The 27,199-nt window shown below is 39.4% G+C and overlaps 1 protein-coding gene across 2 annotated transcripts in view; it reads left to right on the top strand.

Moving 5' to 3' along the window:
• The window catches only part of METTL24 (methyltransferase like 24), a 127,427-nt gene that overhangs the window by 52,743 nt on the left and 47,485 nt on the right, over positions 1-27,199 (top strand). Inside the window, exons 3-4 of one of the 2 annotated variants that reach the window (XM_070795980.1) lie at positions 870-1,009; positions 18,009-18,237. In XM_070795980.1, coding sequence (XP_070652081.1) covers positions 870-1,009; positions 18,009-18,237 — 369 coding nt within the window. The remainder of the gene's footprint in view (positions 1-869; positions 1,010-18,008; positions 18,238-27,199) is intronic. The other variant, XM_070795981.1, reaches the window with a different exon arrangement.

The raw sequence follows: 27,199 nt of genomic DNA on the forward strand, positions 1-27,199 counted from the left end.
AGAATACTGGAGTGGGTTGCCATTTCCTTCTCCAATGCGTGAAAGTGAAAAGTCGAAGTAAAGTCGCTCAGTCGCGTCCGACTCTTAGTGACCTCATGGACTGCAGCCTACCAGGCTCCTCCATCCATGGGATTTTCCAGGCAAGAGTACTGGAGTGGGGTGCCATTGCCTTCTCAGGAGCCCATCCCCGCAGGAGGAAGCTTATTGGACGTGTATCACAGACAGTACTATCTTGTTAGTCAGGGCTTGTATTGTTCTCACTTGACCTCTGATCAGTTGTTTACCTTGATGAACACATGCTACCTTTTTGGAACATGTTGGCCTAACCTTGTCTAAGGAGTAAATAATCTTGTGTTCTTCTAAGATCCATGCCCTCAGCCATATCTCACAACTTCTAATAGGAATGCTGTGAGTAACAGACCTCTGTGGTTTGGGAGCACTGTTCTCCACGTCTGGAATGCTTCTTGGTCTCAGCCTCTTATTCAACTTCTGTTCCTCCTCCAAGACTAACACACCCCTGTAGAGCCTTTCCTGGCTTCTTCTCTCTGCCATCCTTGCTCCTGATTTGTTGTCCTCTGTATACTCTGTGCAAAAGGCTATAGTATTTTTTTTTTTTTTTAATAGCAGTTCTTAACTTCCCTTCAAACCTCCCTCTAATCTCCATGAGGTTACCTATAATCTAGTATTTGAAATTCCTCCAAACATTTTACAGCAATCCTGTGATTCCCTGGGGAGGGGGCGTGGTTCTCAGTGGAGAAGGATATAACTCTCCCGTTATGGTTTTCAGTGACCAGGAAAGCAGTAAGTCTCTACCTGCCATCTATCATCCAGTACTTTAAATTATTCACATTGATTTCCAATCCTTACAGATTGAGTGTGATCACATGAGCACAGACAGCCTGGCTACTGACTCCAGCCCTACAAAAAAGCCCTGGCCGGTCTGTCTTGATGACAGGTTTGGCTTAGTTCATCAAATCCGCAATAAGCAGTGCCGCCTCTATTCGTTAGGGTAAGTACATTTTATAGCCAAAAAACAAAAAACACGCCTGTAGGAAGACAAGGTTTTTTCAGCAATACAAATTATGAATGGTTGCAGGGTTTACCAGGAGCTCTGCTTCTTTCCTGCCATCATTTCAGACTCCTCTGTGTTATGTAACCTTAGCACTTGCAGAGCACCAATGGCCAGGGCCACTGTCTCTCCCATTCTGTTGGTAGTAAATTGACAACTTCCATTTTCAGCCTAATGATGATCTCCTTGGTGAAGCCAGTGATTCTCAGCTAGGATTAGAGCATTCTTATGAGAAACAGAAAAATATTAAGAATGCCTCTAGAAAAAAAATAACGGTGAGTATATTAGAAATTTTATACATAATTATGATGAGTGATCCAGGACAAATGGCCTCTGTTGGAATTTTTTTTTTGTTTTATGTGAATGGTAAATATGTGTATACTTTTAGACTAAAAAAAATAAAAATAAAAAGAGGAAGCGTCTGTGAAAATAACAAGGTTTTGTCAAAACTGGGGGAGATACTGATATTCAGTTGTTCAGGCTGAAAATGACCTAAATGTTCAAATAGATTTGGAGGGCTTGTTGTGAAAGGGTACGTATAAAATAATGAGACTATTTACTCAGTGCATCAGTATTCGTATAAACAGTCCTGAAAATTTACAAATTATATATATCTCACAAAAAATAAAAGGCAAGAGAGGGTTATTTTTGTTTGGAATACCCTGTTGTGTTGACTCTAGAAGCTGTATGGTTAGTTTCTCAGGCAAGATCCCTGGAGTCCTTTACAAAATACTGGGGACCCTCACAAGTGTCATGCTTGTTCCTCACCAATAGGTTTCATTTCCTCTGTAGTTTACATTCAGGCTCATGAGTGACAACTGCTAACCAGATTCTTAGATGATGAGGGTTCAGAGCCAACGCTTGGGTGATACAGAGGCTCACCCAAAGGTGCTAATTCCATAGAGGATCACGATCACTGTCAAACTTTACCAAGCAAGAATTCTTAATTGTAGTCATTGTGGATTTAAAAAACAAACAAACAGAGGTTTCAAATAAGAGTCTCAGGATAATGGAAACATTCTTTTATGGGTTAAATGAAGAGCCATGGTGTGTATCAGTGAGGCGTGGTACACACTTCAGTTCAGTTCAGTCGCTCAGCCGTGTCCGAATCTTTGTGACCGCATGAATCACAGCATGCCAGGCCTCCCTGTCCATCACCAGCTCCCGGAGTTCACCCAGACTCATGTGCATCGAGTCGGCGATGCCATCCAGCCATCTCATTCTCTATCGTCCCCTTCTCCTCCTGCCCCCAATCCTTCCCAGCATCAGGGTCTTTTCCAATGAGTCAACCCTATGCATGAGGTGGCCAAAGTATTGGAGTTTCAGCCTCAGCATCAGTCCTTCCAATGAACACTCAGGACTGGTCTCCTTCAGGATGCACTGGCTGGATCTCCTTGCAGTCCAAGGGACTCGCAAGAGTCTTCTCCAACACCACAGTTCAAAAGCATCAATTCTTTGGTGCTTAGCTTTCTTCATAGTCCAACTCTCACATCTATACATGACCAGTGGAAAAACCATAGCCTTGACTAGATGGACCTTTGTTGGCAAAGTAATGTCTCTGCTTTTGAATATGCTATCTAGGTTGGTCATAACTTTCCTTCCAAGGAGTAAGCATCTTTTAATTTCATGGCTGCAATCACCATCTGCAGTGATTTTGGAGCCCCAAAAAAGAAAGTCTGACACTGTTTCCACTGTTTCCCCATCTATTTCCCATGAAGTGATGGGACCAGGTGCCATGATCTTAGTTTTCTGAAAGTTGAGGTTTAAGCCAACTTTTTCACTCTCCTCTTTCACTTTCATCAAGAGGCTTTTTAGTTCCTCTTCACTTTCTGCTATAAGGGTGGTGTCATCTGCATATCTGAGGTTATTAATATTTCTCCTGGCAACCTTGATTCCAGCTTGTGCTTTTTCCAGCCCAGTGTTTCTCATGATGTACTCTGCATATAAGTTAAATAAGCAGGGTGACAATATACAGCCTTGACATACTCCTTTTCCTATTTGGAAGCAGTCTGTTGTTCCATGTCCAGTTCTAACTGTTGCTTCCCGACCTGCATATAGGTTTCTCAAGAGGCAGATCAGGTGGTCCGATATTCCCATCTCCTTCAGAATTTTCCACAGTGTATTGTGATCCACACAGTCAAAGGCTTTGGCATAGTCAATAAAGCAGAAATAGATGGTTTTCTGGAACTCTCTTGCTTTTTCGATGACCCAGCAGATGTTGGCAATTTGATTTCTGGTTCCTCTGCCTTTTCTAAAACGAGCTTGAATATCTGGAAGTTCACGGTTCACGTATTGCTGAAGCCTGGCTTGGAGAATTTTGAGCATTGCTTTACTAGCGTGTGAGATGAGTGCAATTGTGTGGTAGTTTGAGCATTCTTTGGCATTGCCTTTCTTTGGGGTTGGAATGAAAACTGACCTTTTCCAGTCCTGTGGCCACTGCTGAGTTTTCTAAATTTGCTGGCATATTGAGTGCAGCACTTTCACAGCATCATCTTTCAGGATTTGAAATAGCTCAACTGGAATGCCATCACCTCCACTAGCTTTGTTTGTAGTGATGCTTTCTAAGGCCCACTTGACTTCACTTCCAGGATGTCTGGCTGTAGATGAGTGATCACACCATCGTGATTATCTTGGTCGTGAAGATCTTTTTTGTACAGTTCTCCTGTGTATTCTTGCCACCTCTTCTTAATATCTTCTGCTTCTGTTAGGTCCATACCATTTCTGTCCTTTATTGAGCCCATCTTTGCATGAAATGTTCCCTTGGTATCTCTAATTTTCTTGAAGAGATCTCTAGTCTTTCCCATTCCGTTGTTTTCCTCTATTTCTTTGCATTGATCACTGAGGAAGGCTTTCTTATCTCTCCTTGCTATTCTTTGGAAGTCTGCATTCAGATGCTTATATCTTTCCTTTTCTCCTTTGCTTTTTGCTTCTCTTCTTTTAACTGCTATTTGTAAGGCCTCCCCAGACAGCCATTTTGCTTTTTTGCTTTTCTTTTCCATGGGGATGGTCTTGATCCCTGTCTCCTGTACAATGTCACGGACCTCCGTCCATAGTTCATCAGGCACTCTGTCTATCACATCAAGTCCCTTAAATCTATTTCTCACTTCCACTGTATAATCATAAGGGATTTAATTTAGGTCATACCTGAATGGTCTAGTGGTTTTCCCTACTTTCTTCAATTTAAGTCTGAATTTGGCAATAAGGAGTTCATGATCTGAGCCACAGTCAGCTCCTGGTCTTGTTTTTGCTGACTGTATAGAGCTTCTCCATCTTTGGCTGCAAAGAATATAATCAATCTGATTTCAGTGTTGACCATCTGGTGATGTCTATGTGTAGAGTCTTCTCTTGTTTTGTTGGAAGAGGGTGTTTACTATGACTAGTGCGTTCTCTTGGCAAAACTCTATTAGCCTTTGCCCTGCTTCATTCCATATTCCAAGGCCAAATTTGCCTGTTACTCCAGGAGTTTCTTGACTTCCTACTTTTGCATTCCAGTCCCCTGTAATGAAAAGGACATCTCTTTGGGGTGTTAGTTCTAAAAGGTCTTGTAGGTTTTCATAGAACTGTTCAATTTCAGCTTCTTCAGCATTACTGGTTGGGGCATAGACTTGGATTACCGTGATATTGAATGGTTTGCCTTGGAAATGAATAGAGATCATTCTGTCGTGTTTTTTTTTTTTTAATTTTTTTTTTAAACTTTACATAATTGTATTAGTTTTGCCAAATATCAAAATGAATCAGCCACAGGTATACATATGTTCCCCATCCTGAACCCTCCTCCCTCCTTCCTCCCCATACCATCCCTCTGGGTCGTCCCAGTGCACTAGCCCCAAGCATCCAGTATCGTGCGTCGAACCTGGACTTGCATCTCGTTTCATACATGATATTTTACATATTTCAATGCCATTCTCCCAAATCTTCCCACCCTCTCCCTCTCCCATAGAGTCCATAAGACTGTTCTATACATCAGTGTCTCTTTTGCTGTCTCGTACACAGGGTTATTGTTACCATCTTTCTAAATTCCATATATATGTGTTATTATACTGTATTGGTGTTTTTCCTTCTGGCTTACTTCACTCTGTATAATAGGTTCCAGTTTCATCCACCTCATTAGAACTGATTCAAATGTTTTCTTTTTAATGGCTGAGTAATACTCCATTGTGTATATGTACCACAGCTTTCTTATCCATTCATCTGCTGATGGGCATCTAGGTTGCTTCCATGTCCTGGCTATTATAAACAGTGCTGTGATGAACATTGGGGTACACGTGTCTCTTTCCCTTCTGGTTTCCTCAGTGTGCATGCCCAGCAGTGGGATTGCTGGATCATAAGGCAGTTCTATTTCCAGTTTTTTAAGGAATCTCCACAGTGTTCTCCATAGTGGCTGTACTAGTTTGCATTCCCACCAACAGTGTAAGAGGGTTCCCTTTTCTCCACACCCTCTCCAGCATTTATTGCTTGTAGACTTTTGGATCGCAGCCATTCTGACTGGCGTGAAATGGTACCTCATAGTGGTTTTGATTTGCATTTCTCTGATAATAAGTGATGTTGAGCATCTTTTCATGTGTTTGTTAGCCCTCTGTATGTATGTATAGCCCTTTGGAGAAATGTCTATTTAGTTCTTTGGCCCATTTTTTGATTGGGTCATTTATTTTTCTGGAGTTGAGCTGCATTCTGATGTTTTTGAGATTGCATCCAAGTACTGCATTTTGGACTCTTTTGTTGACCATGATGGCTACTCCATTTCTTCTAAGGGATTCCTGCCCACAGTAGTAGATATAATGGTCATCTGAGTGAAATTCACCCATTCCAGTCCATTTTAGTTCGCTGATTCCTAGAATGTCGATGTTCACTCTTGCCATCTCCTGTTTGACCACTTCCAATTTGCCTTGACTCAGGGACCTAACGTTCCAGGTTCCTATGCAATATTGCTCTTTACAGCATCGGACCTTGCTTCTATCACCAGTCACATCCACAACTGGGTGTTGTTTTTGCTTTGGCTCCTTCCCTTCATTCTTTCTGGAGTTATTTCCAGAATATTTTTGGTGGTACACAGTAGGCACAATATATATATTTGCTACATAAACATTGCCTGAGGTAAGAAGACTCAAGAGGGAAGCTGGTTCTGCCATGAATTAAACTAGGAGGCTAAAGATTAGGAAATGAATTGTTTAGCCAGTTGATTAGAACAGAGCTCTTTTTTTCTTGGAGCCCACCAGCTATGTTGCAAGATTGGAGAAAGAATGGGAAGTTGTGACAGTAGAGTTTATTTTACATCATATTAAAAATGCATGAAAGTAGGTCATAAAAATAATTGCATAGTTCTACATGCAAATTAAAGATCTCAGCTTGGTCCTATTTTCTTGCTCCAAACTGCCTGTATGTTTTGCTTAATATTTTACACCCTGGAATAATTTCATTTAAAGCATATAACTGAGTAAAACAAAACTGGGAAAGCTGTTTTGGGGGAAATTCTTCAAGTTACTTTTTGCTTTTCTTATATTTCAAAGCCATTAGATAAAGTCGTTCTGGTGTAAAATTTCAGATTATTACATATAAAAGGTAGTTTCTTATTTTCATTTAAATATTCACTATTCAAAATCAACTTTGTAAAGAGCAGATAGGAACAGTTCAATTCTACTGGGAAAAGAAATGGATTGGTTTTAAGGGCCAACATTTGATTCAAAACCTAACAATGCTTTAATTGAAAACTGGAAGAAAATATTTCTTATGCCCTAAAAAAGAATGCTTTGGATTATGGGTGTTTATGTTGATTGTATTATTACTCAGGATTGAGAATCTTCTCAGGTGACTTGTTTGCTTCAGTTCAGTTCAGTCGCTCAGTCGTGTCTGACTCTTTGCGACCCCATGAATCGCAGCACGCCAGGCCTCCCTGTCCATCACCAACTCCTGGAGTTCACTCAAATTCATGTCCATTGAGACGGTGATGCCATCCAGCCATCTCATCCTCTGTCATCCCCTTCTCCTCCTATCCCCAATCCTTCCTAGCATCGGGGTCTTTTCCAATGAGTCAACTCTTTGCATGAGGTGGCCAAAGTATTGGAGTTTCAGCTTTAGCATCGGTCCTTCCAATGAACACTCAGGACTGGTCTCCTTTAGGATGCACTGGTTGGATCTCCTTGCAGTCCAAGGGACTCGCAAGAGTCTTCTCCAACACCACAGTTCAAAAGCATCAATTCTTTGGCACTCAGCTCTCTTCACAGTCCAACTCTCACATCCATACATGACCACTGGAAAAACCATAGCCTTGACTAGACGGACCTTTGTTGGCAAAGTAATGTCTCTGCTTTTGAATATGCTATCTAGGTTGGTCATAACTTTCCTTCCAAGGAGTAAGCATCTTTTAATTTCATGGCTGCAATCACCATCTGCAGTGATTTTGGAGCCCCCAAAAAGAAAGTCTGACACTGTTTCCACTGTTTCCCCATCTATTTCCCATGAAGTGATGGGACCAGGTGCCATGATCTTAGTTTTCTGAATGTTGAGGTTTAAGCCAACTTTTTCACTCTCCTCTTTCACTTTCATCAAGAGGCTTTTTAGTTCCTCTTCACTTTCTGCCATAAGGGTGGTGTCATCTGCATATCTGAGGTTATTGATATTTCTCCCGGCAATCTTGATTCCAGCTTGTGCTTCTTCCAGCCCAGTGTTTCTCATGATGTACTCTGCATATAAGTTAAATAAGCAGGGTGACAATATACAGCCTTGACATACTCCTTTTCCTATTTGGAAGCAGTCTGTTGTTCCATGTCCAGTTCTAACTGTTGCTTCCCGACCTGCATATAGGTTTCTCAAGAGGCAGGTCGGGTGGTCTGATATTCCCATCTCCTTCAGAATTTTCCACAGTGTATTGTGATCCACACAGTCAAAGGCTTTGGCATAGTCAATAAAGCAGAAATAGATGATTTTCTGGAACTCTTTTGCTTTTTCGATGACCCAGCAGATGTTGGCAATTTGATTTCTGGTTCCTCTGCCTTTTCCAAAACGAGCTTGAACATCTGGAAGTTCGCGGTTCACGTATTGCTGAAGCCTGGCTTGGAGAATTTTGAGCATTACTTTACTAGTGTGTGAGATGAGTGCAATTGTGTGGTAATTTGAGCATTCTTTGGCATTGCCTTTCTTTGGGGTTGGAATGAAAACTGACCTTTTCCAGTCCTGTGGCTACTGCTGAGTTTTCCAAATTTGCTGGCATATTGAGTGCAGCACTTTCACAGCATCATCTTTTAGGATTTGAAATAGCTCAACTGGAATGCCATCACCTCCACTAGCTTTGTTTGTAGTGATGCTTTCTAAGGCCCACTTGACTTCACTTCCAGGATGTCTGGCTGTAGATGAGTGATCACACCATCGTGATTATCTTGGTCGTGAAGATCTTTTTTGTACAGTTCTCCTGTGTATTCTTGCCACCTCTTCTTAATATCTTCTGCTTCTGTTAGGTCCATACCATTTCTGTCCTTTATTGAGCCCATCTTTGCATGAAATGTTCCCTTGGTATCTCTAATTTTCTTGAAGAGATCTCTAGTCTTTCCCATTCCGTTGTTTTCCTCTATTTCTTTGCATTGATCACTGAGGAAGGCTTTCTTATCTCTCCTTGCTATTCTTTGGAAGTCTGCATTCAGATGCTTATATCTTTCCTTTTCTCCTTTGCTTTTTGCTTCTCTTCTTTTAACTGCTATTTGTAAGGCCTCCCCAGACAGCCATTTTGCTTTTTTGCTTTTCTTTTCCATGGGGATGGTCTTGATCCCTGTCTCCTGTACAATGTCACGGACCTCCGTCCATAGTTCATCAGGCACTCTGTCTATCACATCTAGTCCCTTAAATCTATTTCTCACTTCCACTGTATAATCATAAGGGATTTAGTTTAGGTCATACCTGAATGGTCTAGTGGTTTTCCCTACTTTCTTCAATTTAAGTCTGAATTTGGCAATAAGGAGTTCATGATCTGAGCCACAGTCAGCTCCTGGTCTTGTTTTTGCTGACTGTATAGAGCTTCTCCATCTTTGGCTGCAAAGAATATAATCAATCTGATTTTGGTGTTGACCATCTGGTGATGTCTATCTGTAGAGTCTTCTCCTGTGTTGTTGGAAGAGGGTGTTTACTATGACTAGTGCGTTCTCTTGGCAAAACTCTATTAGCCTTTGCCCTGCTTCATTCCATATTCCAAGGCCAAATTTGCCTGTTACTCCAGGAGTTTCTTGACTTCCTACTTTTGCATTCCAGTCCCCTGTAATGAAAAGGACATCTTTTTTGGATGTTAGTTCCAAAAAGATATTGTAGGTTTTCATAGAACTGTTCAATTTCAGCTTCTTCAGCATTACTGGTTGGGGCATAGACTTGGATTACCGTGATAGTGAATGGGTTGCCTTGGAAATGAACAGAGATGGGGAAGGCAAATAGCCAACTGACAACATCTCAGTTGATGCTGAGGGAAGAAAGAGACCCAGGCCACAAGTGGTGGTTCTGAAATGAAGCAGAAACATTTGGGAGTGTTGGGAGAATTGTGAGGTAGATGGGCTGGGCAGGAGGCAAGTGGGTCATGGTGCTCCTACATTCAGGCCAAGCTCTAAGCCCCAGGGCTGCAGTAGCAGACCATCCAAGCCACTGCTGTGCTTCGCCATTCCTATCCTAACTGAGCGTAATGAATGAAGCTGCAGCTGGAGGTGACCTTCTAGGAGTGTGAGGAAGAAAGAATCTCAGGACATACTGATCAGAAGGCAGAGGCTGAATACCCTTCTCTGATCTGTGTCCTACCTTTCTTCCACCTCCAAGGAATGAAGGAGGTATCACCTCTACATTCTCTCTAATGTCTGAAATTTCTTTACTAGGAATCAAAGCTTTTTATTCTGCAGTTAATGTACAAGAATTTTTCTAGGAGTGTACTCTGAGTCAAGTTCAGTTGAAAATTTAAAGCAGATCCATTTTAGTTTTGAAAAGGGATAGAACAGATAGGGGAGGGCCCTGAAAAGAAAGATTATGTTATGGAGAAGGGGAAAGAGAAGTTAAGTGAGAAGAGGCTGTGCGGTTGCTTGACTTCAGATGGGGTCTGCCCTGCAAGTCTTCTTGTATATAAGGTGGATGGGTGATGGTGGGGAGATGGGGTAGAAATGAAGATGGTAGCTAAAGTCAATTAGGAAAAATCACCTTTTAATCCTTTATATCAAAGATTATATTTCGGGGGTAGGAGTGGGAGTAGAGGAGAAAATTTGAGAAGGGATAAATCTTTTTTGCCTCTTCTTTAGTTTTCTGACATGATGTACCATTGGTTTTAAGACGTAAATTCTCAGCATGAGACAAGAAAACTTGATATGTGGTTTAGGCAACAAGAGCCAATATCTTAGGCAGAAAATCTGGGGCTTCTGGTTACCCTGAGCCTTTCAAGAGGAATGAATGAGCTCTGGAGCCAAAATTTCTATCTTTTAATAGTTTAATTAACACAGTAAGAGCTCATTTTTTATATGAATGAGGAATTAGAAAATCATGTTCCCAAGGACTCTTTTTAGACAATTTTTTCCCCTAATCATCTTCCCCATGAAATTTTAATGCTATACACTATATCTATTTATGTAACATATATATTATCTATACTTTAAACATATACTTCAAGAATCAATCCCCGCTCCTCGCTTAGGGATGATATCATTCCTGTTAAGAATATATGTTTTAGATGAAAATTTTGGCATTTTATGCAAGGTTATTTAATAAAAATAAATAATTATAAAATATTTTTATCCACTATTCATTGTCATTTATGCTTTGGAAAACCTATTACTTTCTCTCTGACAGTGGTAAAAGAATCCTCCTGCAATGCAGGAGATGCGAGTTTGATCCCTGGATTGGGAAGATCCCCTGGAGGAGTGCATGGCAACCCACTCCAATATTCTTGCCTGGAGAAACCCATGGACAGAAGAGCCTGGCATGCCACAGTCCATAGGGTTGCAAAGTCAGACACGACGTGGTGACTGAGCACACACAGTTACTTTCTCTCTAGTAGTTGGCAGTTTACAGATCTAGGTGATTATTTGTCCAGATTGTCTGGTTCCTGCTGGAACGAGGAAAGGATGACTGATACTCCTGGGGAAAATACAAATTGTCTTACTTCTTCCAACCTTTCTGTCTTCAATGATGAGAGTTAAAAACTTTCCCTATATATGGTCTGATTTTTTTTCTTTTTAGTTTATTAAACAGCTTTATATTGAGATATAATTCACATACCACACAATTCATCCATTTAGGGTATGATTCAGTGGTTTCTAGTCACTGCAGTCAATTTTAGAACATTATCATCACCCCAAGAAAGAAAGGCCTGTACTCAGTAGTGGTCACTCCCAATTTCCTCTTACCAACTTCCGTCTTTTCATCTCCCACTTCTAGGCAACCTTTAATCTATTTTCTGTCTTTATAGTTTCACCTATTCTGGACATTTCATATAAATGGAAGCATTTAATACGTGGTGTTTTGACTGATTTTTTCATTTAGCATAATACTTTCCAGTTTTATCCATGTTATTACATGTATCTGTACTTCATTCCTTTTTGCTGCCAAATAATATTGCACTGTATGGATATAGCACACTTTATTCATTCATTGGCTGATAGACGTTTGGGTTTTTTCCACCTTTTGGCTACTATGAATGATATTGCTGTGAATGCTCATGTACGGATTTTTGTGTGTGGACATATGTATTCATATCTCTTGGTTATACACCATTTTATGTTCCCACCAACAGTGTATGAGGGTTCCAATTTCTCCATATTGTCATCAACACTTACTATTATTGGTCTTTTTGTGTATAGCCATCCTAGTAGCTGTGAAATGGTATCTCATTACAGTTTTGTTTCTCCTACTAGTTAGTGATATTGAGTATCTCTTCATGTGTTTATACTCTGAGTTTCTGCATTTTAGGGAACATAAAGGACAGTTACCCTAATACTCCTAGAAATATTTTTAAAAGAGTAATCAAGGATTTTAAAGTGCCACAAACATCCCTTCTGTATAAGGGTATCTGTATCCCATACTGATACCCTTCAGTAGCATCAGAGGGCATGCAATTGCCAGTACTGTAGCTAGTCCAATGGACACTTTTACACATGTGGGAAAAGGCATCTCCTCCCTCAAGAACTTTTACTACCATCTGTTGGATAATCATTATGATGACTAGGAGTGGTGCCCCCTAGAGTTGTTTAGTGTACAACCCACACAACTATACTTAGGGATCCTGGTTGTTGCTCTCTGAGGAGGGCTAAGATGGTTATTCTGTTATTCTGTTACCTTTGGGTATTTAGCCCTATAATTTGCCCTTTCCTCCCTTCCTATTTCTTCAACAAATCCCTCAGATTTGACAACCCTTCTGTGCTGAAGAGTTTGTTGTGGTCTCAAATCTTTATGTCAACATATATAGAATAATATTAATATTTGTTAATATAAGCATGAGTTATATAATTTATTCTCTCCTCCATATAGAGGGATAGGTTACAGTGTTCATGAAGGCTTATATCTTTGAATATATGTATTGACAGCTTACCTGTTTCAAAAATGGCTTGTAGCAGAAATTTCTAGTTGTCCACCAATATTCATTGTTTCATTCTTCTTTGGTAACAGAACCCCAGAGTTTAGCAGGGCACACAGTCACCTTGCCAAAGATTGCATATTCTAGACTTCCGTGCAGCTGCAAGGGGCCATGTGACTAGCTTTTAGCAATAGGATATGAGTGCAAGTGATAGGAGCAATTTCTAGGCCATGTCACGAGGAGGAAAGGATGTGACTTTCACCTCCCCTTTTACTTTTCCTGATAGCTGGAGTGCAGTTATGCTGGCAGGAACTGGAACAACTATCTTAAACCTTAAGGTAGAAGCCATACCATCATGATCTGTATTTATAATATATACATAAAATATATATTTAAAAAATGTCTGTAAAGAAAAATTTTTCCACAGTGAATTCTCTTTTCAGTTAAATAAGAGCAGAAAATAGTTTCCTTATAGACTACATACATTTTTGGTATAAATAATAATTTTATTTTAGTTTATTATAGATATTTGTTCAAAAATATTTCTTCTTTACTACTTATGAGTTTCTCCAGATCAAGCATCAGGTTAATTTATCTGTCTCTGGTGTCTAGTGTAGTGTCTTGAACATATAAAGTGTTAAATGTTTGTAAATATACACGAATATCTCAGTGAAATATAGCCCATTCCATGTCACATTGGATATTGGACTGTATATTCTGGCACTTCCAGGCCCTACCTAATAGTTTTCTTTCACTTAGTGCAGCATTTTGTAGGTTTATCTGTCATCATTCATCTATCCCCTCAGCACTAAGGATTCAGAAATAAGCAAGATTGACACAGTCCTTTACTTTATGTAGCTTTATTGTCTGCTGCTGCTGCTGCTAAGTCACTTCAGTGGTGTCCAACTCTGTGCGACCCCATAGATAGCAACCCACCAGGCTCCGCCGTCCCTGGAATTCTCCAGGCAAGAACGCTGGAGTGGGTTTCCATTTCCTTCTCCAATGCATGAAAGTGAAAAGTGAAAGTGAAGTCGCTCGGTCGTGTCCGACTTTTCATGACCTCATGGACTGAAGCCTACCAGGCTCCTCCGTCCATGGGATTTTCCAGGCAAGAGTACTGGAGTGGGGTGCCTAGCTGACAATTTTGTAGACCCCCAAGTTCACAAATATTCCTTCCATAATTCTGTGCCCTGCGCTTATTTGCAGTGAGGTCGAGTGTAGAGCGCACATGCTTTGGAACTGCCTGGATTGAACGTGAGCCTTGCCTTTGCCCCTTTGGGCCACTTTTTGCATCACCTATCTGCATCAAATTTGTTCCTGCTTTGGCGTTTTACTCCTGCCACAAACTTGACTCATTTAAACTAAGCGTGAAGAAGTACCATTTTGAATAAAGGAAAATAAGAATTACAGGCATTGATTAAATAAATGTAGTTTATTACTTTCCAATACAGTGCATATTATATATTTAAATTAAGTGGATTTTATTCAGTAAAGGTAGCATAACAAAAAATTTGCAAATTTCAGTAGTTTCATGTTATTTAGTATATCACCCAAAATAGTTCTTCGTCATCTAATAACTAACTTATATATGTATATGTGTACTTATGATATTTCTAATAGAGAATCCTTGTACATGTGTAGAAAATTTCTGGAAGGATACACAAAAAATTGCTAAGTGATTATCTCTGGCAATTGATGGCTAAAATTCTAGTACTAGGAAACTTTTACTTTTTGTTTTATATATTTATGTACAACTTGAACTTTTTAAAGTGCATTTGTTATTTTTTTAACTATAAGAAATGAGTTTAAATTGAAAACATATCAATGTATAATATAATGCTTACTAAAAATTAGTTATACAACTGTGTATGGCTATTCTTAAAATTTTTTGAGGCCTTGATTAAAATATATACATGTTTTACAGTGGAAGATCTTTTCTTGAACTGATATTCTGAAAATTCAAAGAGAAATAAATCATTCACATTTATTTACTCTAGACTTTATCTACAAATTATATTTAATGAGTACTTTTTTGACTAGTGTTTTGATCTCTTAGTAAAACTACCAAACTTCCATTTTTCTGTCGAGTTCCGTATTTCCATGAAAACACAAGTTTGCTCACCTAAATTTTGATAAATTCAATTACATGAAAAATCTTTTGGGACAGGTGATTTCTATAACATTCTGATCTATATAGAAACAAATCTGACTACTAAAAAATGCTTTGTAGTATCTCAGTTCAGTTCAGTTCAGTCACTCAGTTGTGTCTGACTCTTTGTGACCCCAAGAATCACAGCACACCAGGCCTCCCTGTCCATCACCAACTCCCGGAGTCTACCCAAACCCATGTGCGTTGAGTCAGTGATGCCATCCAGCCATCTCATCCTCTGTCGTCCCCTTCTCCTCCTGCCCCCAATCCTTCCCAGTATTAGGGTCTTTTCAAATGAGTCAACTCTTCACGTGAGGTGGCCAAAGTATTGGAGTTTCAGCTTCAACATCAGTCCTTCCAATGAATACCCAGGTCTAATCTCCTTTAGGATGGACTGGTTGGATCTCCTTGCAATCCAAGGGACTCTCAAGAGTCTTCTCCAGCACCACAGTTCAAAAGTATCATTTCTTCGGCACTCAGCTTTCTTTACCGTCCAACTCTCACATCCATACATGACCACTGGAAAAACCATAGCCTTGACTAGACGGACCTTTGTTGGCAAAGTAATGTCTCTGCTTTTCAATATGCTATCTAGGTTGGTCATAACTTTCCTTCCAAGGAGTAAGCATCTTTTAATTTCATGGCTGCAATCACCATCTGCACTGATTTTGGAGCACCCAAAAATAAAGTCTGAACTGTTTCCACTGTTTCCCCATCTATTTCCCATGAAGTGATGGGACCAGATGCCATGATCTTAGTTTTCTGAATGTTGAGGTTTAAGCCAACTTTTTCACTCTCCTCTTTCACTTTCATCAAGAGGCTTTTTAGTTCCTCTTCACTTTCTGCCAAAAGAGTGGTGTCATCTCCATATCTGAAGTTATTGATATTTCTCCCGGCAGTCTTGATTCCAGCTTGTGCTTCCTCCAGCCCAGCATTTCTCATGATGTACTCTGAATATAAGTTAAATAAGCAGGGTGACAATATACAGCCTTGACATACTCCTTTTCCTATTTGGAAGCAGTGTGTTGTTCCATGTCCAGTTCTAACTGTTGCTTCCTGACCTGCATACAGGTTTCTCAAGAGACAGGTCAGATAGTCTGGTATGCCCATCTCTTTAAGAAATTTCCACAGTTTATTGTGATCCACACAGTTGTGGTATCTATTGCTTCCCTAATAGCTCAGTTGGTAAAGAATCTGCCCACAATGCAGGAGACCTTGGTTCAATTCCAGAGTTGGGAAGATCTCCTGGAGAAGGGATAGGCTACCCAATCCAGTATTCTTGAGCTTCCCTTGTGGCTTAGCTAATAAAGAATGTGCCTGCAAGGCAGAAGACCTGGGTTTGATCCCTGAGTTAGGAAGATCCCCTGGAGAAGGGTACCCACTCCAGTATTCTGGCCTGGAGAATTCCATCGGACTGTATAGTCAATGGGGTCACAAAGAGTTGGACGTGACTTAGTGACTTTCACTTTTACTATTGCAACTCTTGGATTTACATTTAATGCCAGGTTTGTCAGTTAGCTAGTGCTGTGTAACAAGTCGCTCTAAAACTCAGTAGCTTAAAACCATTATTTATTATTGTTTATATGTCTGCAAATCAGTTGAATTTCAATCGATCCAGGTTAGGTTCAGCTGAGAGACTCTACTTCAGGCTGAGATGGCTGAGGGCAGCTCTGTGTTTCATAGAAGGTCAGTGGATTGTCTGGGGCAGCTCTGCTTCTTGTTTTTAGTTTCTTTTCTGAGCCCAGCAAACTATCCAGTATGTTTTTTAATCACAATAATGGTACAAGAGAGTAAACTAAAGTGCTCAAAGCCTAGGATCAGGACTAGCATCATGTCCCTTTCTTCTAAAATGCAAGTCACATAGTCAAGCCAAAAAATCCAGGGGCAAGAAAGGACACTCCATCCATGGTGAGCATGGCAGTAGTGTGGATGAAGGGGTGAAGAGTTAGGCCCAGCAAGTCAGCTTGCAACCCCAGATTAGATAATGAACAAACTGGGAAAAAGCTCAGATAGAGACTATGGTGGTCTGAGCTGTGTGGGCTCAGGAGGAGGTTCAATACAGGAAACAGGATCTCTTGGGTAGAAGGAATGGGAGTGTTTGTGAGAAGAGTGCTGAATCTTTTTCTAGCCAAAATTGTCAAGTGAATTAGAGCTGAAGAATAGCAGAAGGCTGATATGACATGGGTCCAATGAGAATGAAGCGATGTAGTGGGAATAAAGGGAAAGAAAGAACAAGGCAAATAGAGTATTAAGAATGTCTAGGTGGAAGATCTCTGTACTGAAGACTTATTTTGGTTAACTAAATTGTCATCTAATGAGCTTATATATTTCCAAATGATAAAATAGTCTAAAATAGTAGAGTCTAAGAGAATGATGCATTTCTGCACTGGGTTCAAGATTGGCCAATGCATTACTGGTACTTGGCGATCTTGGTATCTTTAATCACATCTTTTGGGCACATTTGGGCAGAAAAGTCATACTTACTATTAAAAAAATCATCCTCTCTTGGTTAATTTAATGTTTTTCATTCAAAATAATGATTTAATCAAAGCTATGAATCTTACATCACTAAGTAAGAAATATTTCTCAGTAAATTAGAAATTTGTAAGTATATGAATATTCCACAATGTGTTACCTAACTGGGTGCTTAAGTACAATTAATTCCAAATTTCTTCCCCTCGCTTGAGTGAATTGAGGTGATATACCTCTTTTGCTTCTTGAGTACCAGATTCAGTAGAACCACAGACGTCTGCCTTTTTTCTTTAACTGTGCTATTTAAAATACACCCCATTTCTAAAGAAAGCAGCTGTTGTTTTAAGTCAAACTGCATGCACAGCACCATGGCCATCACAAGGAAGACAAATTACCTTGTTAGCAGAATGCACCTCTCCCTAAGGGAACTGATGCTTGGACTTTTTATTTTTGACATATTCTGAGAATATCTTCTGAGACGACTAGATAGTCTTTGTTTCATTGATACTATAGCTTATATCTTTAAAAAAATCAATTTGATATGCTTTTACATGTTTGAACATGTGATTCTCTAGTCTGCATTTGGCACCTAATTTCTCTCTTTTATCCAGAAGCTTTTAGCTTTAATGCTTTTTGTGAAGGAAGGTTTATTGAATGTGTATAACCAGCCATGTTCTAAAATAGGAGAAGGCTTGATATGGCTAAGAAAGTTGGCCTCGGCACTATCGTTTCTGTCAGTTAACACTTTTTGTTCATTATATTTTTTTTGTTACTAATTTCTGTCCTCTTTCTTTCAGCCTGGGAAGTGATGATACCCATTTTGAGGTTGGCATGGCCAGCAATGGATGTGAAGTCCATCGTTTTGATCCTAGTGTTAAATCAGCTCATGTTCTGGAAAGTGAGCGTCTTTGGTTTCACCGTTTGTCCATCGATTGGCGGGACCCCCATCCAGCTGTTGCTGCCCAAAAGCCGTATGGCAACACCAGAAAACTGGGAGCCATTTTGAATGAATTTGGGCATCACAAGGTCAGATGTTTCATTTGATTTCATATTTAAAGTGAACAAACTCATAAGCTGTTTGCTTGTTTTTTTAATGCAAATCAAGGATTGGATAGTTGAAAGTTCAGTTTTAACCTTATTATTATTTATAGAGTCTGCTCTGTAGATATAAAATTTTGGCAAGGATAGAGATATTTAAATTGATTTCAAGGTTTTAGTTGCTGTTGAGTAGTGCTTAAGGTTTTGACCAAGACTCGGCAAGGAGAATAAGAAACTAACTCTGATGGTGGGCTCAAGAGTACCGTTTCCATTTGGCAATTGATTTTAAATTTCCAGACAGAGCAAACTACTTATATCTGCTTCAAATACAAAAAGTAATCAGAGCCAGGTTTATGTTTGATAAGAGATTGCTTGTGTATCATGTTTCTCACTGTTGTAACAATGATTTTGGGTCTCCAGGCTCTTAAAGGTCAGAAGATATGTGTAGCTTTGATTAAAATGTACTTTGTAAAACTGAATGGATATTATGTGTATTGCAACTGATACAATTATATCAAAAGATGTCAAATCTCTATAAATATTGTATTGTGAATGGATAGCAAAAGGAAACTTTATCTTTGAACTGTGTTTTTTGAAAGCAGTTTTTAGTGTAAATGTGACCAACCGCATTCTGTACGTAGATGCTAGAGAAATTCTCCTGAGTGTAGTTGTCTTGCATTTGATTGGCAACCCTTCTTGGGCTTAGCCTCCCTTGGCTTATTATCCCCAGAGATGGCATGTAATTTAGGACATGCCAGAATGGGTGTTCCTGAGACACAGTATATATATGGAATTCAATTTTAAACTTGAATTGGCTGCTTGATCTTTAATAAAAAGACTTCCTCTGCATTGTTCTTTTTCCTTCCCTTCCCCCTCTTCTTCAGCCTCCTCTTTTAAAAAAATCCAAAAAACAGAAAAAACTTTCTTTAATTGGACAGCAGGAACTTCTTCAAGAACAACTTCAAAGAATTTTGTGTTCTTTTAACATGTGTTTTGAATTTTGTGTTTGTATTTTGATTTGCCATTGAGAGAAACTAGCATGGTAGTAGTTAGGAGCCTTAATGAAACACATACAGGAGTTTGGGGATAAAAATCTTTGAACAGAACCCAAAGAAGTGAAAGCATTTTTCAGAATATTATTTTGTTTTTGCTGTTTGTTACCTTCATAGATGGTTTTTTTGGTGGCTGAAGATTATTGCCTTGACCCTTTGACATGTCAACTCTAGATTGTTCAAAGAGCTAACTACTCATTCTTTGCATTCATCTAGGAGTCTTACTGCTCCGCCTTCATGCTTTTTATACCCTGGTCCTCCACCCCCATTCTTCAAAGAAAAGACTGAGTGTCTAGAGGTGAAACACAAAGCCATTTTGCTTTTTTTGATAATATTTTAGCCAAAGATTTGGTAAATGTGAGGCTAGAATGAGACTTCAAAAAGTGATCTGTGGATATAATTTATCTATGCCACATATTGTATGAAAAATGTCTACGAGGTAGGCACCTGAATTGTTTCACTCCATGGGAGCTGCAGTGGGCAAACCTTTATGCTGTAGATAAAATATCATGCTTCTTATAACACTGCTTCTCACACAGAAGAAATATTTACAGAGACTCCTAAAAAGGAAAAATGTTTTAAAGGATTTTTTTTATATTCCTAGGGCTATTATTTTTATTGAAAACACTAATAATGACATGTAAAAATTATTAAGGTGGTAATTTTATGTTATGTGCATTTTACCACAAAAAAAAAAATGGAGGAAAGAAAACCCCATAAATAATGAAAGTGATCTGGCTCAGAATTGCCATGTATGTATTTTCCCCTTAAAAAAAAACATCCCTTGTTGAAAATTTAAAAGATACTGATATTCTTTCATAAAGATTTTTTTTGGGTAAATGCTTTAAAACAAAAACAACAAAATCTAAAGCCATTGGTGAATGATTGCTTCCATTAGGAACATGCTTCTAGGAGCTACGTGGTGCCAGATAAAAGGAAACCTCGGTTCTGGCCTGCAGCAGACAAGGTCAGTTTTCATTTTTCAGCATGTGTACAGACCCTGATAAATAGGATGTATCTCTGGCAGGGAAAACAAATAGGAAAAACACACTAAAAAATGTCAGTGTGTTTGCCTTGCCTCCTTCACTTATTTTTCCTGAAAGTGACTATAGAAACCAAAGGGGTTTTGTTATTTTGTTTTCACTTCAGGACTTTAAAATATCTCATATAGTTTTGTGATTTTTCCATTTTAGGCGGTTATTTTTCTTATCTTTAATACCTAGATTCCAGTCACTCAGGCAAAAATGAAAGGCAGAGTCTTAAGATGGTGACAGTAAGATGCATATGGCTTTCATACTGCTTTTAAAACTCTCTGGTAATTTTAACTTCAAACCGTAAATCAAAAAACCTTTCTAAAGCATCAAGTGAGAAGCAGCTGCATCAGCAAAAGCATGTGCTTGAGAAGCCCAGTCTGTCAGGGAATAATATCACCTGGATTTAGCATTATTTGGAATGATTAACTGTCTGCTTTTGGCTGAGTGCTTATTGCTGTAACTAGGCATCCGAATTTTTCCGGAATGTGATTAGAAATATCGAATCTGAGGTTTCTGCTTATATTAATCATAAGACTTTATTACACAGAGTATCCCTAAATGATCCAGGCTGGTTAATGAGAAATTATTTTCAGTCATAATCATGCTGATAATAATATGAATAACAGGACTGCATTAGAGCTTACCTTTGTAAGACTCATTACTCTAGGTTTGAGGCATGGGTTCTCAAGCAAGTCATTTAACCTTTCTGGCCCTCAATTTGATTGTCAATAAAATGGGGACAATGATACTACCTAAATGGATTGTTTCTGAGAATTAGAGCAGAGAACACAGGGTGAAAACTTCCAGCAGAGTGCCTGGAGTGAATTTGTCATTTGATTGTAAATTGAAATTATTTATTAATAATTTCAGTAAGTTTTTTAATTAATTTATTTTTTATTGAAGGATAATTGCTTTACAGAATTTTGCTGTTTTCTGTCAAACCTCAACATGAATCAGCCATAGGTATACATATATCCCCTCCTTTTTGAACCTCCCTCCCATCTTCCTCCCCATGCCACCCCTCTAATAATTTCAGTAAGTTTTTACTAAATTTTATAGAAGCTTTTTTACCTTTCTTTGTTCCAGGGAAAATATATCAGTGATTTCTCTGGAAATTGCTAACTGCACCTAATGCTAGTTACGAGTTTTTTTTTTTTAATGAAATCTTTGTGTGAAATTGAAGGGAATTGGTCCTTCAGATTTGGTCATAGACTATTCTTGTTAACTGACTCAGGGCACCAAACAGCTTTGCTGGCGATTGTATAGAAAGTAAATACTGTGCTGTATGCAAGTGAAAGAAGCTGCTGAGAAGTAATACAGAGCTGATGTAGACCTTGTGGCTGAGGATACCAGTCAGGTGATGAAGCTGGAGCTGGACTTCCTGCCTGTTCAGCCCTGGCAGGTAAGTCCTCCCTTACCCAGGACTCTGTCCCCAAGGTTGTGTGTTGCCTTGGACTCTGAAGGGAATGCCACTTTCTGCTTCCCTGGGCAGAGAGCCTGCCATTAATTACAAAACAACAGTTCTGTTGTGTGGTTGGTGCTGTGTTTAAGAGAATACAAACTTTGAAATTAAACCACAGAAAGATTCCCTTTACTTCTTGCTTATCAAGTTTGCACATATAAGCAATATGTTGATACTCCACTACCCTGAAATGCTTATTAGGAATACTGTTCCTGCTTTGGTGTTGGAAATGGAAAATGATAGACACTTTCAGGAAAAACATTCCACCATGTGTATATATTATGTCTCTTTTTATTTCTAGAAATCCCTTTTGCCTTAAGTTCTGTTTTGTCTGCTGTTGATTCTGCCATACAAACTTTTTTTGGGGGAGGGGGGTTAGTTTTATATGAAATGCTATTATAGAGTCCTTTATTTTCATATTTTTTAGATACAGTTTTAGTTTGTGTACAGCCTGTTGTTATTGTTTTCCAGTCACTAAGTCGTGTCTGACTCTTTGTACTGCAGCACGCCAGGCTTCCCTGTCCTTCACGATCTCTAGGAGTTTGCTCAAATTCATGCCCATTGAATCAGTGATGCTGTTTAACCATCTTATCCTCTGCTGTCACCTTCTCCTCTTGCCCTCAGAAGACCAGCATCAGGGTCTTTTCCAATGAGTCATTTCTTCGCATCAGGTGGCCAAAGTATTGGAGCTTCAGCTTCAGCATCACTCCTTCCAATGAATATTCAGGGTTGATTTCCTTTAGGATTGACTGGTTTGATCTCCTTGCTGTCCAAGGGACTTCAAGAATTTTCTCCAGCACCATAATTTGAAAGCATCACTTATTCGGCGCTCAGTTTTCTTTATGGTCCAGCTCTCACATCCGCACCTCTCTACTGGAAAAATCATAGCTTTGATTCTATGGACCTTTGTTGGCAAAGTGATGTCTCTGTTTTTTATTTATTTATTTTTTTAGAATTAAAAAAATTTTTTTTTAATTTTACAATATTGTATTGGTTTTGCCATACATCAACATGAATCCGCCCCGAGTGTACACATGTTCCCCATCCTGAACCCCATCCCCCTCCCTCCCCCTCTGTTTTTAAATATGCTGTCTAGGTTTGTCATAGTTTTCCTTCTAAAGAACATCTTTTAATTTCATGGCCAAGTCATCACCCACAGTGATTTTGGACCCTAAGAAAATAAAATTTGTCACTGCTTCCACAGTTTCCCCTTCTATTTGCCATAAAGTGATGGAGCCGGATCCCATGATCTTAGTTTTTTGAATATTGAGTTTCAAATCAGCTTTTTCACTCTCCTATTTCACCCTCATCAAACTGCTCTTTAGTTCCTCTTCACTTTCTGCCATTAGAGCGGTATCATCTGCATATCTGAGGTTGTTGATATTTGTCTCGGCAATCTTGATTCCAGCTTGTGATTCATCCATCCCAGCACTTCACGTGATGTACTCTGTATATTGGGATTTCCTGATAGCTCAGCTGGTAAAGAATCCACCTGTAATGCAGGAGACCTGGGTTTGATCCCTGGGTTGGGAAGATCCCCTGGAGAAAGGAATGGCTACCCATTCTAGTATTCTGGCCAGGAGAATTCCATGGACTGTGTAGTCCATGGGGTTGCAGAGTTGGACACGACTGAACAACTTTCACTTTCACTCTGCATGTAAGTTCAGTAAGCAGGGGGACAAATATACAGCCTTGTCATACTCCTTTCTCAGTTTTGAACTAGTCTGTTGTTCCATGTCCGATTCTAACTGTTGTTCCTTGACCCACACACAGGTTTCTCAGGAGACAGATAAGGTGGTCTGGTATTCCCATCTCTTTAAGAATTTTCCACAATTTGTTGTGATCCACACAGTCAAAGGCTTTAGCATAGTCAGTGAAGCAGAAGTAGATGTTTGTCTGGAATTCTCTTGCTTCTTCTATGATTCAGCGGATGTTGGCAATTTGATCTTTGGTTCCTCTGCCTTTTTTGAAACCAGCTTGTACATCTGGAAGTTCTTAGTTCACATAGTGCTGAAGCTTAGCTTGAAGGATTTTGAGCATAACCTTGCTAGCATATGAAATGAACACAATTGTATAGTAGTTTGAACATCTTTGACATTGTCCTTCTTTGGGATTAGAATGAAAACTGACCTTTTCCAGTCCTCTGGTCACTGCTGAGTTTTCAAAATTTGCTGGCATATTTACTGCAGCATTTTAATAGCATCATGCTTTAGGATTTGAAATAGCTCAGCTGGAATTCCATCACCTCCACTAGCTTTGTTTTAGTAATGCTTCCTAAGTCTCACTTGACTTCACACTCCAGGGTGTCTGTCTCTAGGTGAGTGACCACACCATCATGATTATCTGGGTTGTTAAGTTCTTTTTTGTATAGTTCTACCGTGTATTCTTGCCACCTTTTCTTAATCTCTTCTGCTTCTTCTAGGTCCTGGCCATTTCTGTCTTTTATTGTGCCTATCTTTTCATGAAATTTTCCCTTGATATCTCCAGTTTTCTTGAAGAGATCTCTAGTATTTCACATTCTATTGTTTTCCTCTATTTCTTTGGATTGTTTGCTTAAGAAGGTTTTCTTTTCTCTCTTTACTATTCTCTGGAACTCTGTGTTCATTTGGATATATCTTTTCCTTTCTCCTTTGCCTTTCACTTCTCTTCTTTCCTCAAATATTTTTAAGGCCTCCTCAGACAACCATTTTGCCTTCTTGCATTTTTTTTTCCCTTTGGATGGTTTTGGTCATCACCTGCTGTATAGTGTTATGAACCGCCATCCATTGTTCTTCAGGGACTCTGTCAGATTTAATCCTTTGAATTTATTTGTCACTTCTACTATATAATCATAAGGGATTTGATTTGGTCATAATGGAATGGCCTAGTGGTTTGCCTACTTTCTTCAACTTAAGCCTGAATTTTGCAGTAAGGAGGTGATAATCTGAGCCACAGTCAGCTCCAGGTCTCATTTTTGCTGACTATATAGAGCTTCTTCATTTTTGGCTGCAAGGAATATAATCAATCTGATTTTGGTATTGACCATCTGGTGATGTTTATGTGTAGAGTTGTCTCTTGTGTTATTGGAAGAGCATGTTTTCTATGACCAGTGTGTTCTCTTGACAAAACTCTGTTAGACTTTGCCCTGCTTTATTTTGTACTCTGAGAAGAAACTTCCATGTTACCCAAGTATCTCTTGACTCCCTGCTTTTGCCCTAAACATACTTAAAATTTAGTCAGACTGTTCAACAAAATTAATTTACTCTCTCAATGAAGTAATGTTCCAGTTATTGTTTTGGTTGGCTGTTTTTCATCATTTGATTTTGTATTTTCAAGTTCAGTCTGTTAGCTCATTTTCAGTGGAAGGTTTTTGGTTTGGTTTTGCTTTTTTCTTTACTTTTTTGTTCCACCCTTCTCTGCCTAGTGATTTTACAATAGCCTTCAGGACCCGGTCTTATATAAGCATCTGGGGGCTCCTGCTTCTTCAGTGATAATGGGAATATCCAGTTACTGAATCGTCTGGACCTGGCTCATTTGCTGTTTGTAAGAGTGAGTCTGTCTTCTCTTACCTCCCTAGACCAATGACTAGTTTTAAGCCATAGCCCCAGTTAGTGGTTTTCAGCAGTTTATTTTGGTCTCCTTTCTGAGTCCAGGGAACTCCACTTCAGCCTTTGGCTTGAATCAGTGAATGTGGCTCAGCTGCTTTGTCATGGAAGTACTTTTAGTTTCTGTTCTTTGTAGGAGATGCACCCCAGGACCTCTGCTACCTGCTTTATAGCAGAGCCCAGCATGTCCCGGCTTCAGTCCTGCTTACTGCTCTATGTTCTGGCCCCTGGAGATGTTCACCTTGTTTTTGAGCCCTGCTTTGACCTTTCTGTCCCCTCCCTCCCTTAGCATTCTCTTTTTTGCTTTGTGTTTGGTACAATGGGGAGGGTGTGCATCTTGCCTTCATTTTTTTTTTTTTAACTGATTCACCTTCCTTCCTTAGAATTACCTACAGAAATAGTATCCACCAACTCAATAGTCAACTGTTCCAGTTGTTTTCCTATATACATTAAAAATGCCTTAATAAAAGATTTTGAAATGCTTATTTATATTGCCTCCAATCATATTCTGTACCAATGTTTCTTGTATATTATTATGTATGTGAACCACCTGGAGAATCTAATGAAAAAGTAGATGTTGACTTAGGAGGTTTGGGGTGAGGTCCGAGACTCTGTATTTCTAGGACGCTCCCAGACAATGCTGATCCTGCTGATTAGGGACCATACATTGAGTAGCAATGTCTGCACCACAGTCTGAGAAACACAGGAGCAGAGGCTATTGACAGTAAATGTCATCGCTCGGACCCGAGCCTCTCTGTGCTCTCCGATGTCCTCTCGCTCTAGCCTGAGTCCTTAGCCAGGGTGGAGTGAGGCACATCCATCCTCCAGGTCATTTTCTCCCTATGCCAGCCTATTATACCAGCTTTCTGTACTAGACATGCTGTTTTTCTGGGACAAATTTTTTCTCAGGAGAAATTTTTTCTTCTCCTTCATGAAAATGTCACCTGGTCATCTGCTATACCCGTGCAAGGCCCAGACACACCTGAGTCCTAGATGGCTAATGGCTTTAGCCTGCAGGTGGACTTCTGCTTCTCAGGCGTGTGCTCCCATCTAAACTGTGTATCCAAGATACCCTTTGTTGTATATCGCCCCATCCTGACTACCTAGTGAAGTGCTCAGGAAATAAATCCTTGTCCACCTGACTTTCTCCCTGGTACCTTTCTAAATAAAACAGGCAGGATATCAAAATTTGAATAATTTTCCTTTTCCTACAACCTACTATGGAATTAATCAGTAGCAGCATGAGCATCCAGAGGCTTTAGTCACTGATATTTCAAAAGAACATTTGGATGGAAAACTGCATGGAAACAAGATATGCTGTGATAAAGGTAGAAGTCCAGGTGATTCTTTTACGGTCCAGAGGAATCTTAGACTTGTTTATAGTCCTTTTATTTCAAAGAGAGATGTGTATCTTTCTGTGTATTTGAAGGCAACTTCATCTTGCAGAATAGCTATTATATTTAATCATGATGGTGCTGTGTTTCTGTGAAATAAGCCAGTGGCAGTTTAAGAGTAATGAGTCATTCATGGTACTGAATTGCGATTTGAAATGCAGAGACATCTTTCTTCCTCCATCAGTCTGCAGTGGACCCTAAGGACAAGTCGTCCTGAAGACGTGAGTCGAGAACTTTGTGCACTCAATATTGAGGAAACGAGTTTTGGGTTTTTACCATATTTACTCATCTATAATGGTGAGATTTGCTGTGAAACAGAAAGTCTTGACTCTTCTTAATGATTTTCAAACCACTCAGTGAGTCCGGATTGAGCTACAGTTTTTGTTTCCTTAGATGTTCTCTCCTTTGGTTTCCCTTGGCCAAA

Source organism: Bos indicus, chromosome 9 (genome assembly GCF_029378745.1).
Source record: "Bos indicus isolate NIAB-ARS_2022 breed Sahiwal x Tharparkar chromosome 9, NIAB-ARS_B.indTharparkar_mat_pri_1.0, whole genome shotgun sequence".
In the NCBI taxonomy this organism is placed as follows: domain Eukaryota; kingdom Metazoa; phylum Chordata; class Mammalia; order Artiodactyla; family Bovidae; genus Bos; species Bos indicus.